This window comes from Gorilla gorilla, chromosome 15, assembly GCF_029281585.2.
Source record: "Gorilla gorilla gorilla isolate KB3781 chromosome 15, NHGRI_mGorGor1-v2.1_pri, whole genome shotgun sequence".
Taxonomy (NCBI): domain Eukaryota; kingdom Metazoa; phylum Chordata; class Mammalia; order Primates; family Hominidae; genus Gorilla; species Gorilla gorilla.
The window spans coordinates 108,517,829-108,537,268 of record NC_073239.2 but is presented as its reverse complement, the minus strand read 5'-3'; the positions used below and the strand labels follow the sequence as shown (position 1 = coordinate 108,537,268).

Sequence of the window (19,440 nt, the reverse complement as noted above, 5' to 3'; positions counted from 1 at the left end):
AAAAAAACTGAGATAAAAAATTTTTTAATGTTATTGCATCCATTTATCTTCCTGTATGTGCTTTTAAAGTGCTTGTAACATTGAGTTACAGGGCTTTAACTCCTGGGTCTAAAAAGGACACAAAGTCCTGCTAAATCTTAAACACTGACAGCAATTAAAGCCTCATCTTCAGGCCTCATAGAAGATGCCAATTAAAACAAACTGCATTCCTGAGACACAGGGCAAGAAATTAAAGCCATCCAACTCCTCAAGGCCCGGGGACTATCGCGGAAGAGGTGGGCACATGAGATTGTGAGGGCCAATTTTGAAAGATAAAGTAAGTTCAGTTTCTCTATAAATTAATTATTAACGTCAAAGGCACACTGATGCAAAACCAGTATATGGATCCCTATGTCAGATTAACAAGGTTTTCTTGAAGCATTAAAGAACTTCTTAATAAAGGTTATAAAAGGCTTATGGAAGTTATATTTTATAATCAAGATTAAATTTTATAGATTGTTTACAAAATTTTGAAAAACAAATGTAACTGGCTTCGGGCTGTTTTTCTTAGGGTTTCTTGTTTAGAAAATTAAGCCTCAACTCAAATAATGAAGGTTTTCACTTTTTTTGGAATGCTGGAATTATCACTTTGGTTAAATAAATGACTTTACAATGACCTGTAATCCTATTTTGTAATATCAAGTGTTTTAAAGCTTTTATATTTGACAAACTTTCCAAAATCAAATTATAAATTATATCTTTTTGGCCAGGCGCTGTGGTTCACGCCTGTAATCCCAGCACTTTGGGAGGCTGAGGCAGGCAGATCACGAGGTCAGAGTGAGACCATCCTGGCTGACACGATGAAACCCTGTCTCTACTAAAAATACAAAAAAAAAAAAAAAAAATTAGCTGGGCGTGGTGGCGGGTGGCTGTAGTCCCAGCTACTCAGGAGGCTGAGGCAGGAGAATGGCATGAACCCGGGAGGTGGAGCTTGCAGTGAGCCAAGATGGCATCACTGCACTCCAGCCTGGGCGACAGTGTGAGACTCTGTCTCAAAAAAAAAAAAAAATTATGTCTTTTTCTAACCTAATTAGTCCTTTAAGACATTAGGTTCCTTAAGTCCAAAAATGACATAACTTGGCTTATTTTGGTATAAAAATTATACAGGAAGCATTGTCAAATATGAAATGGTGTTTGGTTTTCTTTGGGTTATATTTGTATACATATCTAACTTTGTTCCAAATGTATAGGAAACTCCTGTAATTCTGATATAACTTAGTGTACATTATCAGTAATAATCATAATTGTTATGTTAAAATTATCCTGTGCCACAGAGGTAACAAATTTCCTTGTCAATTGTGTCTATTAACTATGGCTGCCTTAAAACTTTTTTTCATCCACAGACAATTGCCTTGTTTTGCCTTGTTTTAAATGCTCTTTAAAAGGTAGATTTATAGGCCAGGCATGGTGGTTCACACCTGTAATCCCAGCACTTTGGGAGGCCAAGGTGGGCGGATCACAAGGTCAGGAGATTGAGACCATCCTGGCTAACAAGGTGAAACCCCATCTCTACTAAAAATACAAAAAATTAGCCGGGCGTGGTGGCAGGTGCCTGTAGTCCCAGCTACTCAGGAGGCTGAGGAAGGAGAATGGCATGAACCCGGGAGGCGGAGCTTGTAGTGAGCCGAGATCGTGCCACTGCACTCCAGCCTGGGTGACAGAGTAAGACTCTGTCTCAAAAAAAAAAGGGGGGGGTGGATTTATAATTAGCTATCGGACTCTAACAGGTGCACTTAAATGCAGGTTTTCTGATAACTTTGGAAATTGTGGCATTGGAATAAAGGAACTTTCAGAACTCTCATGGAGAGCTGAAATGTTCATGACTATCAAACAGAATAGGAGTTAACTGAATTAACTGAACCAATAGAAAACGGAAGTAATCTTTTTGACTTTTTGCTTAAAATGTTGCTGATACTTTGTTTTGTTTTTCAGAGTTAAGGAAACAATTCTTTTAAGCTATTTACAGCTTTTAATAATTGAGTAAATTATACCCCTGTGAACAAAATTTGGAACGTATTTGTTTCCCTCTACCTGATTTCTCTAGAATTTGGCAACTATTTGTAACTATTCTTAATTTATAGCAATATAGTTATTTGCATAAGTGCAGTAAGAATCTGTTTTCTTTTGCAATAGGACACAATTGGAGGAACTGGTTATTTTACCAAGGCTTTGACTGGAATGATGTGCTTTTCTTTAAGGAAGCAAACTTGACTTATGGAGCCAATAAAGCCCTTGGGAAACTGGCCTCGTATTTTGTGTACACAGTCCCTGTACAGGGTTTCTGACCTGTGCTTAGTAAAGAATGTCATTTTCTGACAGGCACAGAAGCCCCAGGTTTATCTTGGATCCTCAAGAGGAGAGGAAATTCACACAACTCATAGATATTTGACGGCACAAATCCATGGTTGGGCTCGGCTTTAAAAAAGTCTTATCTGGGCTGGGTGCGGTGGCTCATGCCTATAATCCCAGCACCTTGGGAGGCCGAGATGGGCAGACCATGAGGTCAGGAGATTGAGACCATCCTGGCTAACACAGTAAAACCCCATCTCTACTAAAAAAATTAAAATAAAAATAAATTAATTAAAAATAAATAAATAAATAAATAAACCTTATCTGAGATTCCTCCTATAGAACAAAGTTCTATCAAAGTCAATTTAAAAGCCTATGTAAAAAATAATTATTCTTCTACACTGTATACAAATATTAGGCCAAGTATAATAAAGCATACCAGTCATACCGTGATTTGTCTTTAGTAAAAATGGGAAACTGGAGAGAGAAAAATTATGTTTCAAAACTACAGTAGACCTGTTGTTAGATCCTAGTCTTGCCTAATATTTTTTTCAATTTTTATGTTTTTCTACAGTTTGGACTGAATTCTAATTTTTCTTGACTACAAGTCTTCAAAATAATTTTTTCAATTTTTTTCCTTCTTTTTTACCCCCTTTTGTCTTTATTTGGAGTCACTGAAAACTAAGCTGTGCTTTCTTAAAACCCTGCAAACTGAAGCCAGACAACTTAAACTTCAGGAGAAAATAACTACAACCTATTTACATACATAAGCCACTTTCATACCTGCCTACTAATGTATGGACTTCAGAGTAATGTGGCCTATATTGATTTTTCCAGGACTGTTCTTTTTTTTTTTTTTTATTTTTTCTCCCTTCCTCCCCTCTATTTTCTCTTCACAAGACATGAGGTTTCACAACCTGCTAAAAATGAGCTTTTGGGACCTCCCCATTGTGTTAGTCCATTTTCACACTGCTGATAAAGACATACCGGAGACTGGCCAATTTACAAAAGAATTTACAATTTACAAAAGAAAGAGGTTTAATTGGACTTACAGTTCCACATGGCTGGGGAGGCCTCAGAATCATGGCAGAGTTCAAAAGGCACTTCTTTTTTTTTTCTTTTATTATTATTATACTTTAAGTTTTAGGTTACATGTGCACAACATGCAGGTTTGTCACATATGTATACATGTGCCATGTTGGTGTGCTGCACCCATTAACTCATCATTTAGCATTAGGTATATCTCCTAATGCTATCCCTCCCCCATCCCCCCACCCCAAAACAGTCCCTAGTGTGTGATGTTCCCCTTTCTGTGTCCATGTGTTCTCATTGTTCAATTCCCACCTTTGAGTGAGAACATGCGGTGTTTGGTTTTTTGTCCTTGTGATAGTTTGCTGAGAATGATGGTTTCCAGTTTCATCCATGTCCCTGCAAAGGACATGAACTTATCATTTTTCATAGCTGCATAGTATTCCATGGTGTATATGTGCCACATTTTCTTAATCCAGTCTATCGCTGTTGGACATTTAGGTTGGTTCCAAGCCTTTGCTATTGTGAATAACGCAAAAGGCACTTCTTACATGGCAGCAGCAAGAGAAAATGAGGAGAAAGCAAAAGTGGAAACTCCTGATAAACCCATCAGATCTTGTGAGACTTATTCACTATCACGAGAATAGCATGGGAAAGACCAGCCCCCGTGATTCAATGACTTCCCCCTGGGTCCCTTCCACAACATGTGGGAATTCTGGAAGATGCAATTCAAGTTGAGATTTGAATGGGAACACAGCCAAACCATATCATTCTGCCCCTGGCCCCTCCAGATCTCATGTCCTCACATTTTAAAACCAATCATCCCTTCCCAACACTTCCCTAAAGTCTTAACTCATTTCAGCATTAACCCAAAAGTCCACATTACAAAGTCTCATGTGAGACAAGGCAAGTCCCTTCCACCTATGAACCTGTAAAATCAAAAAGAAGCTAGTTACTTCCTAGATACAATAGGGTTACAGGTATTGGGTAAATACAGCCATTCCAAATGGGAGACATTTGCCAAAACCAAGGGGTTATAGGATCCATGCAGGTCCAAAATCCAGCAGGGCAGTCAAATTTTAAAACTCTAAAATGATCTCCTTTGACTCCAGGTCATGCTGATGCAAGAGGTGGGTTCCCATGGTTTTGGGCAGCTCCACCCCTGTGGCTTTGCAGGGTACAGCCTCCCTCCTGGCTGCTTTCACGGGCTGATGTTGAGTGTCTGCAGCTTTTCCAGGCACCAGGTGCAAGCTGTCAGTGGATTTACCATTCTGGGGTCTGGAGGACAGTGGCCCTCTTCTCATAGCTCCACTAGGCAATGCCCCAGTAGGGACTCTGTGTGGGAGCTCCCACCCCACATTTCCCTTCTGCACTGCTCTAGCAGAGGTTCTCCATAAAGGCCCCACCCCTGCAGAAAACTTTTGCCTGGGCATCCAGGTGTTTCCATACATCTGAAATCTAGGCAGAGGTTCCCAAACCTCAGTTCTTGACTTCTGTGCACCCACAGGCTCAACACCACGTGGAAGCTGTCAAGGCTTGGGACCTCCACCCTCTGAAGCCACAGCCTGAGCTGTGCGTTGGCCCCTTTCAGCCACAGCTGGAGCAGCTGGGACACAGGGCACCAAGTCCCTAGGCTACACATAGTGTGGGGACCCTGTGCCCGGCCAACAAAACCACTTTTTCCTCCTGGGCCTCTGGGCCTTTGATGGGAGGGGCTGCCATGAAGGTCTCTGACATGGTCTGGAGACATTTTCACCATAGTCTTGAGGATTAACAGTAGGCTCCTTGCTACTTGCAAATTTCTGCAACTGGCTTGAATTTCTCCCCAGAAAATGGGTTTTTCTTTTCTATTGCATAGTCAGGATAGACTCTCTACCAAAAAAAATTTTTTTTCAATCAGCCAAGTGTGGTGGTGTGTGCCTGTAGTCCCAACTATAATACTAGGGAGGATGAGATGGGAGGATTGCTTGAGTCCAGGAGTTCAAGACTGCAGTGAGCTATGATTGAGCCCCTGCACTAAAGCCTGGGCAACACAGCAAGACACTATCTCTAAAAATAATAATAATAATAATAAAATAAGTGAATGGCAAGAGAGATCAAGTATAAATGAATGACAAATGGGCAGATATAGTGGAGATTTAAAATATCAACATTTGCTATGAAGCAAGACAAGTATGAAATAGTAGGTTTGGAGAGTGTGCAGCCCCACGTTATCAAGGCCACTCATTTTATGTTTCCGTCTGGATCCCTGCAATGGCAGGGGCCAAGAGCAGTTAGTTTGGTAGTCCTGGGATGCAGAATTCAGAATGACACAGGCTTTCTAGGTCCCATGCAACTGCACGAGGTGAACGGCAAGCAGCTGAGTAATACTTGGGTTCAAATTACCAAGCAAGGGGGCGACTAAAATTCAGAAATACTGTACTGCTAGTCTTACTTTATTATTAATGAATTGCTTTCCCCTTTTAACTTCTCAGGAATTTCACTTCTTCAGGGAATAAATATTTATTAGATATTTATCAGTTTGCAGAAATCCCGCAACGCAGAAAAACAAGTCAACATCTGTTACTTCTATTTGCAGAAAACCGGTAAATTCAAACAGTGTGCTAATGTTTCCACTCGGGAGGAGTGTAACTGCACAAAGGATCAGAAGTTTTCACATGCTGTTGCTTTCTCGGATTGCAGGGAAAAAGTAAGATCATTTCTAATTACCTGAATACAGGATACTTTCTTATTAACAAGATTTTGAAATGTGCCTTTAGGTTAAACATGAAAACTAAGACATAGAAATAATGTCTTATTATGATGCAGAGCTAAATATGACACCGAGCTAGAAAGATCCGGATTTAAATGTACCTTGCAAGTTAATGAACCTCATTGGTAAAATAAAACAATAATACCTGCACTACCTTGTCCATTCCACAGCATTTGTATAAAGACGCACACACACCCACACCCACACACACCCCTATGTATACAAAAGCAACTTGTAGTCTGTAAAACATATACCAGGTTATGGTAAATATTGATTCATTTAAAATAACTTTGAGTATCTAGTATCAGGTTCTTGGAATATACAAGACAATGTCATTGTAATCAAGCTCAGCCTGCTGACAGTCACAAATGAAAGACGGTGTAATATGTTGGTTAAGAGAAGGCTTCTGTGTCAAATAATATTTTATTCTGTTAGTATCAAAATTTGCATTAGAAGAGTCAAATACGCAGTTGGGGCCGGGTGCGCTGGGTCACACCTGTAATCCCAGCACTTTGGGAGGCCAACGCCGGTGGATCACCTGAGGTCAGGAGTTCGAAACCAGTCTGACCAATATGGTGAAACCCAATCTCTACTGAAAATACAAAAATCAGCTGGGCATGGTGGCTTGCACCTGTAGTCCCAGCTACTCAGGAGGCTGAGACAGCATTGCTTAAACCTGGGAGACAGAGGTTGCAGTAAGCAGAGATCGAACCACTGCACTCCAGCCTGGATGACAGAGCAAGATTCCGTCTCAAAAAAAAGAAAAAACAAATATGCAGTTGGTATATCTTTCAAACAGATCAATTTCAAAGTCCTTGTGACACTGTATATTGAGAAACTGTTATTACACAGACTATACATATGTAAGACATCTAGAGGCCGGGCTCGGTGGCTCATGCCTGTAATTCCAGCACTTTGGGAGGCCGAGGCGGGCGGATCATGAGGTCAGGAGATCGAGACCATCCTGGCTAACACGGTGAAACCCTGTCTCTACTAAAAATACAAAAAAATTAGCCGGGCGTGGTGGTGGGCGCCTGTAGTCCCAGCTACTGGGAAGGCTGAGGCAGGAGAATGGCTTGAACCCGGGAGATGGAGCCTGCAGTGAGCTGAGAGAGTCACTGCACTCTAGCCTGGGTGACAGAGCAAGACTCGATCTCAAAAAACAAAACAAAACAAAACAAAACAAAGACATCTAGAGACTATATATGATATATATTTTATATATATATACACAATATGTTGGTGTAGAGTCAGCATTCTGTAAATTATTATTATTTTATTTTCGTTTTTACTTTTTTTGAGACCAAGTCTCTCTCTGTCGCCCAGGTCGGAGTGTAATGGCATCATCTCAGCTCACCGCAACCTCCGCCTCCTGGATTTAAGTGATTCTCCTGCCTCAGCCTCTCAAGTAGCTGGGACTATAGGCGCCCACCACTATGCCCAGCTAATTTTTGTATTTTCAGTAGAGATGGGGTTTCACCATGTTGGCCAGACTGGTCTCAAACTCCTGACCTCAAGTGATCCGCCTGCCTCGGCCTCCCAAAGTGCTGGGATTATAAGCGTGAGCCATTGTGTCTAGCCAGCATTCTGTAAATTATGAGGGCTGTTTTTATATACCCCCTTGCTGAACCAAAATAATGTTTCATGAGCACTTACTATCTACTAAATGCTACTCTAAGCCTTCTCCGTGATTTATCTCATTTAATTCGAGCCACAGAGAAGTCAGGCAATTTGTCAAAGATCGCATTATTAACATGCATTGGGGCTGGCTTTGAGTTCTGACGCCAGAGCCCAGATTGTGCCTGCAAGACTGACTGGCTGAAAGAGTGGCAAAAGGAGGGTGAGCGATCTATGCACGGCCTCCTGGGATATGATTTAGCCAAAAAAAGTTTGAGTGACATCATAGTAAATTCCTGTGAAAAGGGCCTATAGAAGTGATGAGTTTTGTTACCACAATGTATATACTGCCTTTGGAGTTCACATTGATTCTGCTCTAAGACATTTTCATGACTGAAAAGGCAGAAACCCCTCAGGAGCACATTTCATTGAACAGCCAAACTACTGGCAATATATCTTTTCGTTTTTTACCAGGAAATGAAGTGACTATTGACTTTTCCAAGTTTACATTCATTCTTGGAATTTGTATTTTAGGTTCCTCGCTTTAAGTTTCCAATTACACAGTATCCCGTTTCTTTGGAAATTATCAACGAGGATGGACGTGTCCCATTGCAATCTCCATATCTGGTTACTGTGACTGAAGTGAACATGAGGCACAACTGGAAACTGAGTAGGGTTTGCTTTCATCTGTAATTATTTTATCTGATAAGTAATATTGTTACTGGTTTACAAAGATCAATGGTTTTCAAAGCCTGTTCACACAAAAGAGAGCCAGGAGTTCTTGCAAATGGATTTGGATCAGTTGGCATATTGCTGTTTACTTCTATTGTTTCCTACTTATTTCATCATCACTCCCAGTGGCCTGGATTCTAGGGTAAAAGCATTTTTGAATAATTTACACTGCAAAAAAAAAATTGAAGGTCATTTTGTGGATCAATAACAACAATGACTGACTGAATTTGTGCTGCATGGTGGTCTGGCATCTCCTTTCTCTGCCCATTCAGTGTGACAGAGGAGGTTGTAAAAGGTGTGGCCAGATAATCTTTAGGATCTGTCTTCTAATTATACGAGTTTCTTAAAGGTTTCTTAAAGGTTTTATGGTAAAATAATTGAAAAGATGCAGAAATAGTTTAAATAAGATGTTTACCGCTATTCACTTTACCTCAAATATGTAACTTTTTGTTGCACATTTTGTGTTCATGTATGAATACTCTAAGGAGATACGTAGGTAGATAGAAATAATTAACTAAACAGAAATTTTGGTCGGCCATTAATATGTTACTAAATATCCAGGCATTTGGTATTCAGTGAGTCTTACTCTGGCCAACATATATGCATTCTTGAAATGAAAAATCCAGCAAAATAAAGCTACTAAATATTTTGCATTAACTGACATCCCCATTTTCTGTGGTGTGCTGGAAACTGTTCTTACCAGTTTTAGAGTCCTGATCATTAAATATTTAAACATTTTACAAGCTAGATGTTAAACCATTGGTAGCTTGAAATTAGTCAGGGTGAGAGTATTTACACTATGGAAACTGGAAATTACAATCACAGCTGTTTCTTTTCCTTTAGATTCTGTGTACCTTTATACCACTGCAACATCTAACCCCTACACTACCTATCTAGTTTTAGAAAGGATGACAAGAAAGGCAGGAAAATAGTCAAGTAATCCCATTGTAAAACTTTACTGCCACCTTATTATAAATCGTTTACCTATCACTAAGGAGGTCCTGAGATGACCTTACTGCCAAAAACACAAAGCACGTGCAGGTCAGGACTGATCCTGAGCATGGGGCTGGAAAGAAAAGGTCAGCGTGAAGCTGATCAGAAGTCTTGAACTTCTTGAGGATGCCCTTGAAGGCAATGTGAGATATTGGGCCTAACTCCCCTAAATACATCGTCTACAAAGTCAAGCAGAACTAAAAGTATGGGATAACTTGGTCATGTTATGGAGTGAAATCTTTCATTGTACCTTAATGTGCATAACAAATTTTATATTAGTAATTGCAAATGAAATAGTAATAGTAAATTAAAATGGCAAAAACAGCAATTACTTTTGCACCAACCTAATACAAAATGAGAAAATAAGTGTGCTTAAAATATGTTTTATGTATTTTTAGAACACACTGTGCCAGAAAATATTAAAAGAATGAAACAATTAGTAGAACCAATTCTTGGTGCTGCAGTGTATAATCCTTCAGGTCTCAACTTAAGCATAAAGGTAATGATGGCATTGTTGTTTTTACTGTGTTGAGTTTAGATAAAACATGTATGTCTAAACTAAGATTGGTTTTAATTCTAAAGTATAGGTAACCAGGAATGGTGGGAATAACATCTTTAAAGTATATACCTTTAAAGTATATGAAGAGGGTTTATTTTTTTCTCCATTTCCCTTGGTGTTATTATTTCCAAAGTTTTGAGCAGATAGGCAAGCCATATTATCTAGCAAAGTGGAGAAGAAAGAGTGTTTCCGAAAGTGAAAGGGAAGAAATGGGCTCAGTATTATTCACCTGGATATGCACGAGCACATCTTCTGGTTCCAGCTGCCCATAAAAATACATGAAGTTGGTATAATACAGATAATTGTGAAAACCAATCAGAATTAGGGAACATATTGAAGCCACAAATACGAGGATTAGCCCAAAGTGCTTATCAAGGCCAGGTTTAGTTTTTAGTTTTTGTCTCCTCATTCTAAAAAAAAAAAAAAAAAGTATCAGCTATTGAATCCTCCGCTTCAATCCATCTTTTTATTTTGATGCATGATGTGTGTGTCCGAGAGCCTCAGGAAGAGGATGGGAATCTTTTCATGCAGCATCTATAGGGACAGTGGCCCCAGGGTATATTTTTATTAATACTTAAAGGAATGTACATGTTGATGCTGCTAACAACCGGGTGTGCTTTTTTCCACAGGGCTCTGAACTTTTCCACTTTAGAGTGACCGTCATTTCAGGAGTAACTTTTTGTAACTTAATTGAAGAATTTCAGGTAAAATGGATGCACTCGGCATCAGAGGGGTGATGGCTGGGGAAAAAACATGGCAAAACCAATTCAAGAGACACCGAAGAGAAAAAATTGGCAGAATTTGTGTGATGGACAAGGCTTAAAGACAGGGGATCCTGAAGGGTAGCATTGACACTGTCAGTAGTGACAAAGCCAGGGTGCATCATGGGTGCCAGGACTGATTGATGCTGCCAGAATTTTAATAATACATATAATAATACGTGGCTGTCTTTGTTTTTGTTCCTTCTCCACCTTCCTTGTTGAGCCCAGTTTTCTGACTTTTAATGCTCTTCCTCTCACCTCTACTTCTCCAAAGAACATATTTCTGTAACTTTTTAGTTTCTAGTCTGATTATCCTCCTTTTGGCTGTTTGAACTGTAATCATTGTCTTAAATATTTCAAAGGCTTTCAAGATCCAAAGGAATTGAAAACCAGAATCAGTCTTTCCCAAATCATCCCATGAAAGCAACAACTCATTTTTGCTTATTCATATAATGACATGTGCTGCCTGTGAGGCATGGGAAGAAATAAGGATTTGATAAAAATCAATTAATGAGTCATTGTCAAATGCTGATGTTACATTAACATTCTCTCTCTCTCTCTCTCTCTCTCTCTCTCTCTCTCTCTCTCTCTCTCTCTCCTGTTCCGGCCCAGCTCTAAGGCCAGCTCCAATAATGGCTCTGCACTACTACAGTGGTGGGTGGCCATTGCAGCAGTGCAAACCTCTAAAACCCTGAGAGAAAAATTCAACCCACTAGATAAAGAAACTAGGAAAAGAAGCATCTGTCACATGAGGAGTGTGAAGGAAAATCCTTGTTATTTTTTCTCTCTTTTCTCATCTCTTTGGCCCAAGAGCAGCCCTGGTTGTGGGGAACAGCACAATAGCACAGAGGGCTAAAATTCTCATAGAAGCTCCACTTTCTTTCCAGAGAACAAGGGAAAGGACCTCTAAGAGTGGAAAGCATGGGGGGACATCTCTATGAGAAGAGGGCTGGAGAAAGGGAGTCCTGATTCTTTATATAAACTAGCACCAGGAAGAAGCTGCATATGACCAGGGCACACCTAAAGAAAATAGCAAAGCCTTTGAAATGAAACTACAAAGTAAACATCCTCTAGTTTCAGAGCAGCTCCTGAGTGGCACAGGTACCAACCAGGAAGACACAAATAGCATAGCAACAGCTTGGAAAACTGAACTGACATTGAAACCACCACCCACAGAAGGTGAGGCATAACTTGTGACCTGAACTCAACCAGTGTGATTGACTGCTAAAAACAAACAAATAAATAATCAGCATTTTCCAGATGACTTTTAAACAGGAACCAGAATCTCCCAACATAACATCAAAAGTGTCCAGGATGCAATCCGATATTATTCACCGTATTTACCAGGATACAATCTGATATTACTCACCATTATTCACCAGGATACAATCTGATATTATTCACCATATCAACAACCAAGACAATATAATCAATTCTGAAGAGAAAAGACATCAACAAAGGACCACAAATGCAATTATCAAATATTCTAAACTAGCTATTATAACCATGCTCCATGCAGTACAGGTAAACACTTTTGAAATAAGTAGAAAATGATCAATTATAAGCAGAGATCTAGAAGCTACTTAAAAAGGACAAAAGGGAAATTTTAGAACTAAAAACTATAATATTTAAATTTAAAAACTACCAAAAGGACTCAATTGCTGAATGGATATGGAACAGGAAAAAAATCAGTGAACTTGAAAACAAGTCAATGGAAACCCAACCTGAATAAAAAGTATTTTAAGAAGAAGAAGATCTTGCCTCAGGGATCTGTGTGACAGTATCAGAAGGTCTAACATTTATGTTATCAGTGCCCATGAAGGAGAGGAGAAAAAGACTGGTATGGGGAAAAAAATCCCAGCACTTTGGGAGGCCAAGGTGGGTGGATCGCTTGAGCTCAGGAATTTAAGACCAACTGAGCAACATGGCAAGGCCCTGTCTCTACAAATACAAAAAAATTAGCCAGGCATGGAGGCACGCACCTGTAGTTCCAGCTACTCTGGAGGCCAAGGTGGGAGGATTGCTTCAGCCTGGGAGGTCGAGGCTGCAGTGAGCTGAGATCATGCCACTGCACTCCAGTCTGGGTGACAGAATGAGACCCTGTCTCAAAAAAAAAAATAAAAATAAAAAGAAGAAGAAGAAAGGAAAGAAATAAAGACTGAAAAGCCTCAAGTTTGGTGAAGACATAAGTTTACGTATTCAAGAAGCTTAATGAGCCCTAAACAAGATAAAGATAGAGAAAACCATGCCTGAACACATCATAGTCAAACTACCAAAAATCAAGATGATAAAATATTAAAAGTGGTCAGAGAAAAACAACACTGTATATACAAGGGTACAGTTTTAATGACTGCTGATTTCTCAACAGAAACCACAGAGGCAAAAGAAAGTTATACAACATCTTTAAAGTGTTAGGGGTGAGGGTTGAGTGGGGAGGAAGGATTGTCAATCCAGAATTCTCTATCTACTGAAAATATCTTTCAGGAATAAAAAATCAAGACTTTCTCAAATGAGAGAAAACTAACAGAATCCATTGTCAGGAGAACTTCTCTTTTGAAAATGCTTAAAGAAGTTATTCAAACAGAAGAAAAGTGATAACAGCAGGAACCTTGAAGCTTCAGGAATGGAGGAAGAACAAAAATGGATAAAAGATAGGCATGACTGCACCATTAATAAAGGAAAAGAATTGTTAAGAAAATATAGAGAAAGTGTATAAAGGTTCTTGGGACTGTTGGAACCTGCTTTTGAAAGTACCCTGAAATAGGCTGGGCATGGTGGCTCACGCCTGTAATCCCAGCACTTTGGGAGGCCGACATGGGTGGATCACTTGAGGTCAGGAGTTCGAGACCAGCCTGGCCAATGTGGTGAAACATCATCTCTACTAAAAATACAAAAATTAGCCAGGTGTGGTAGTGCATGCCTGTAATCCTAGTTACTCAGGATGCTGAGGCAAGAGAATTGCTTGAACCCAGGAGGCAGAGATTGCAGTGAGCCAAGACGCACCACTGCACTTCATCCAGCCTGGGTGACAGAGTGAGACTCTGTCTCAAAAAAAAAGGAAAAAAAAAGAAAGTACCCTGAAATAGCCAGACCTGGTGACACATGACTGTAACTCCAGCTATTTGGGAGGCCGAGGGAGGATCCTCTGAGGCCAGGGGTTTGAGGCCTCAGTCCAGTATTAACATGCCAGTGAATAACCACTGCACTCCAGCCTGGTAACATAGTGAAGCTCCGTCAAGAAAAGAAAGGGGAGGAGAAAGGAGAATCCTGAAACAATGAAACACAACCCATAAGCTTGGATTTTCTTTCACCCAAAATACATTATGGGGATAACTGAAGAAAAAAAAAAGGAGTAAGATCTGTAATTACAGAACAGTATTGTCTTAATGTTAATTTCTTGACTTTGATCATTGCACTCTGGTTATTTAAGTGAATTTTTGTGCTTAAAAACACAAATTAAAGTATTTTAGGAGTAAATAGACATTGTATCTAAAACAGACTCATAATTCTGAGGTCTAACGTTTTTTAGAAATGGTGTGGAATATTTGGATGGTTGAAGAAGATTAGAAGGGAAACATTTGAAGAAACAGTGTTTTTCAGAACTTTAGAGGTAGCAATTTAGGTGGAGAATACACAATTCAGAGGTGATAGACGTTTCTAATCTTAGAAATATAATAAATGGTTTAAATAAGCAAGTGAAAATTTTTTTTTTTTTTTGAGATGGAGTCACGCTCTGTTGCCCGGGCTGGAGTGCCATGGCACGATCTCGGCTCACTGCAAGTTCCGCCTCCCGGGTTCATGCCATTCTCCTGCCTCAGCCTCCCGAGTAGCTGAGACTACAGGCACCCGCCACCATGCCTGGCTAAATTTTTTGTATTTTAGGTAGAGACGGGGTTTGAACATGTTAGCCAGGATGGTCTCAATCTCCTGACCTCGTGATCTGCCCGCCTTGGCCTCCCAAAGTGCTGGGATTACAGGCATGAGCCACCGTGCCCAGCCACAAGTGAAACTTTTACATCATCTGGTGGAGTGACTGAAATTTCATTAGGCAGAAATGAATAAGGAAGGCATTCTGGATGGAGAGACCAGGTACAGATATGGGAAAGTGATGCAGGACTTTTCTTGGCCACTTTGCCAACCGGGTACCTCCACAGCTGGTGACATCCTCCACCTGGGCCTTGCTCAGCCCTGAGCCTGCCACTGGAGGCACCCTGCCCACTTGTCCCACCTGTGTTGTAGTGTGTACCCATGTTCTTTTCCTGCATCCAAGTATAATGAGGAAATACTAACAATTGAAGAGTGAGGAGGGCAGAGAATAATTTTATTGAGTGATGGAACAGCTCTCAGCAGACAGGGGACGTAGGGTGTGGTCCCTCACCCCTGCAGTCAGGTGGTTTCTTTGCCAGTGTGGCTGAGTGGGGCCTTTATGGGCTCAGAATAGGGGAGAGTGTGCTGACTGGCTTATGACTAAGCAAAGAAAGGCTAAAGCAAAGGTACCACTCAAAGGTGGGCACAGCAGTGTAGAAAACCAATTAGGAAGGGTAGGTATATGTAAAACAGTTGAAGGGTGGGATCAGTCAGAGGAAAGCACGCCAAACAGGAAGACAGGTTCTGAATTCGGTATGTGGATTTACCTGGGACTGCCTTCAGCTTGAAGGTCAGGTTTCACCGGCGACCCACCCCTATCTGCCTAGGCATTTGACTGCCTCCTGTCACTATCAAAAGCATAAAGTTTGCTTTTTGAATAGCTCAAATCCATTTGGCTGGAATATAAGGTTATTTAGAAGAAAGCCAGGTAGGTTAGCGTCCAATTGTGGAAGGCTTTGAATGTCAGAGTGAAAGCTTTAGAACACTCCTGTCAACATTCCTGTCAACAATGAAAAGCTATTAAACATTTTTGGAAAAAGGTGTTTATACACAGACTGGTGTTTTATACAAAGATAAATCTGGCAATGTTAGGATGTCAACACAGACTGGTGGGCTGGGAAGGAGGCTACTAGAGTAGCCTATTTATGAAAAGTGGCACAATAATCACAGTAGCAGTACTGAAAGAATGGAAAGAATGAATGTGAGGGGAATTTTAGAGAATGTATAGCATGGAGGGACTGTTTCTAAGAAATCAGCTACCTCCTTGGGTCACTGGGAGGATGGTGGTACCTTTAACTTGAGCTAGACCTTAAAGCAGCCTGTCATCCTTTTTCTTGTCCTTTGCACTTTCCCACATTCCCTACTGTCCTAGTTCCATTCATCAGCACGTTCTTCTCCCACAAAAGACGATCTGGCTTCCTGCTTCACAAAGGAAACATAAGCCTGGGCTTGAACCCCCTACTCTCTTTATGCCCCACTTCTATATTTAACATACAATGACCCCACCCTTGCCTCACATCTCAGAGAAAAAGACATCACTGTCCCTCTCTGTCAATAATCCTAGCTGTCCTCCAGGAATTTACTTGCTTCTGTTAATTAGCTATTCACGCAGAGGAAACATTTTGAATACATAAAAAGTCACCTATACTGGCAGCACCTACAAAGAGGATTTTCTAAAGAGGTGGTAACTTGAAAGAGCACAGACATATGCCTCTACCTGGAATGTTCCTTTATCTCCTTCTCTTCTGTGAACCTACTTATTCGTCATGATCCAGCTCAGAAAGCGCATTCCCTGACTGCCCTAGGCAGGTAGGCATTCCCTCCTCCACATTCCCAGAGCTCTTTGCCCATTCCTCTGTGACTGAACAGAGAATGTTCTGCTGTATAAGCATTTTATCTGCCTCCTTCCACCATTAAAGACAGGGTAAAGGCATAGGATAATACATGGACTTCTTAGCCCCTATTTATTGTAGGCAAATTGTTACTTGTTCAATTGTCAAGAGACTGTTTCCAAGCTTTGTGGATGCTGAATGTCTTTGTAACTCTGGGCAGCGTTTTGCTCTCCGATTAATTGTGGGGAACATTAAATTTTCAGTGTTTTGCATTGCTAAATTCAGAAAGCTTAAAGAGTTTGCTTTTTCTGTTGCAGATTTATGTTGATGAGGCACCATTGCCATTCCCAGGACACACGCTTATTGCCGTGGCAACAGCGGTAGTGCTAGGGGGATTAATTTTTATAGCATTTATGTTTCAACTGCAAGGCATCCATCCGTGGAGGACATTCCAAAGATGGATTAGAAGAAACCAAGAGAAGTTTTCAAGTATCTCTCTCAGTGAGCTGATTCATAGATCAAAGTCTGAAGAGTGAACACATGGTGATCATAATTTCTCTTTATTTTCTAGTTTTATCAGACAATTCCTAGAACAATATACCTAAATTTAAATTAAATGTTAAATATGCAAGCTACATAAAATCCTACAGAATTGTCATTATAACTCAAATTGCTACTTGTCAATATATTCACCATTTCCTTTTCTTATTTTGAATACATAGAAAATGTCTTATGCCAGGGCTTATGTTGAAGATCTTCCTTGAGGTTTTTTAGAAAAGTATAAAATGATAACCAACTCGACATGGAACAGGTGTTCTGTGTTGTTCAGCTCTTAGTGCCTGGAGCCCATTCTGTGGGGTCAGAACCCCTGAGCTCTGCTCCTTCCAGATAGAGTTTGAGTAGAGTGCAGTTATGCCAGGGTGAGATAGGAGTGAAGACAGCGGATCAGCAGAAGTGTTTTCAGAGCCTTGTGGGAATGAAAGAGGAAGCCATTCAAGTTTCTTTGGGCAACTTCAAAACCAGATTGTAGTACCTAAAGAGGGAAATGTGACCCCATCATTAGGGTGTTAGAAGAACGCGGTGTCTGAGCAGGGTATTGGTTTATAAACCTACATGCAGCATGGAGAATTCCAAAAGCTATATCTCTGTGTGCTCTCAAAGTAAATGTCCCCAGATAGTCAGAAGATGACCATGACATTCAGAGATCAGAGCCTCATGCTCCCTGGAAAAGCTCAGAAGGGGAGCACAGTTTTGAGAACATAAGGAAAGGAAGGCATCCAATCCAGGTCTGAGATCTATCATTGAAATTCCTTAGAGAGGGCAGTGCAGCAGGTGGGCAAGAGAATCAGACTCCAGAGCCAGATCTCCTGGGTTTGCCATTTACTAGATAAGTAACCTTGGGAAGTTAATTTATTCGTGCATGAGTTGCTTCACCTGTAAAATGGGAAGACAGTAACACCTACCTAATGAAACAGGAAATTTTCCTTGACCCCTTAACAGGCCTCGTGACAGGGATGCCTCGCTTATTCAGCCTGCAGCTCTCAACCCCTCATGAGAGGGGGAGCATGCAGGTGAGCGGCTGTAGGAGCCAGAGTGAGCACTTTTGGGTGGCAGCAGGAGCAAAACTCCATGTAGGCCCCAAGGCAGCGTGTAGGGAGGAGTATCCACGATCCCCAAAGCCCCAGAGGACGTGTGTTACAGTGCTCTAACTCTGCTGTCCATGGATGGCTTAGGTGTTAAACAGCTCAGTGGGCTCTCTGCCTTTTTGTGGGAGGCAGTTGCTCTTTGCCAGCGAGGGCAGAGGGTCAGTGTGACAGCCTTTAGTGTCCACACCCCTGGTACACAAGCTCTTGTTCAGTTTCCAGAAAAAATCAGTTTGCATGAACAAATTGAAGAGTGGTGAATGTGGAGGATTTTATTGCTGATGGAAGTGGCTCTCGGCAGGAAGGGGAGTGGGAAGGGGGCTGGAGCACGAATGTGATCTTCCCCTGGAGTCTGGTCATCCCTGGCCAGACTCCTCTCTGAAGCAACACCGTCAAACTGTGTCCGGAAATGGTGGGTTCTTGGTCTCACTGACTTCAAGAATGAAACCACGGACCTCGCCGTGAGTGTTACAGTTCTTAAAGATGGTGTGTCCACAGTTTTTTCATTCTGATGTTCGGACGTGTCCAGAATTTCTTCCTTCTGGTGGGTTCGTGGTCTCACTGGCTTCAGGAGTGAAGCTGCCAAACCTTTGCAGTCAGTGTTACAGCTCTTAAAGGCACCGCGTCTGGAGTTGTTCATCCCTCCCGTTGGGTTAGGGGTCTCACTGGCTTCAGGAGTGAAGCTGCCAAACCTTTGCAGTCAGTGTTACAGCTCTTAAAGGCACCGTGTCTGGAGTTGTTCATCCCTCTCGTTGGGTTAGGGGTCTCACTGGCTTCAGGAGTAAAGCTGCAGACCTTCACCGTGAGTGTTACAGTTCACAAAGGCAGTGTTGGACCCAAAGAGTGAGCAGCAGCAAGATTTCTTGTGAACCCCAAAAGAACAAAGCTTCCACAGCATAGAAGGAGACCAGAGCTACTTGCCGCTGCTGGCTTGGACACCCTGCTTTTATTTCCTTAGCTCACCCCACCCACATCTTGCTGATTGGTCCATTTTCCAGAGAGCTGATTGGTCCATTTTACAGAGAGCTGATTGGTCCGTTTTGGCAGGGTGCTGACTGGTGCGTTTACAATCCCGGAGCTAGACACAGAGTGCTGATTGGTGTATTTACAATCCTCTAGCTAGACGTAAAAGTTCTCCAAGTCCCCACTAGAATAACTAGACACAGAGTGCTGATTGGTGTATTTACAATCCTCTAGCTAGACGTAAAAGTTCTCCAAGTCCCCACTAGATTAACTAGACACAGAGCACTGATTGGTGTGTTTACAAACCTTGAGCTAGACACAGGGTGCTGATTGGTGCGTTTACAAACCTTGAGCTAGACACAGA

The 19,440-nt window shown here is 41.2% G+C and overlaps 1 protein-coding gene across 1 annotated transcript in view; it reads left to right on the top strand.

Moving 5' to 3' along the window:
• CATSPERB (cation channel sperm associated auxiliary subunit beta) overlaps positions 1-19,035 on the top strand; it is a 152,255-nt gene extending 133,220 nt beyond the window's left edge. Inside the window, exons 23-28 of the mRNA XM_004055597.5 lie at positions 5,936-6,046; positions 8,261-8,396; positions 9,850-9,950; positions 10,640-10,714; positions 16,788-18,790; positions 18,893-19,035. Of these exons, the coding sequence (XP_004055645.2) occupies positions 5,936-6,046; positions 8,261-8,396; positions 9,850-9,950; positions 10,640-10,714; positions 16,788-17,006 (642 nt within the window). The 3' untranslated portion in view covers positions 17,007-18,790; positions 18,893-19,035. The remainder of the gene's footprint in view (positions 1-5,935; positions 6,047-8,260; positions 8,397-9,849; positions 9,951-10,639; positions 10,715-16,787; positions 18,791-18,892) is intronic.
• Positions 19,036-19,440: the final 405 nt, after the last annotated feature.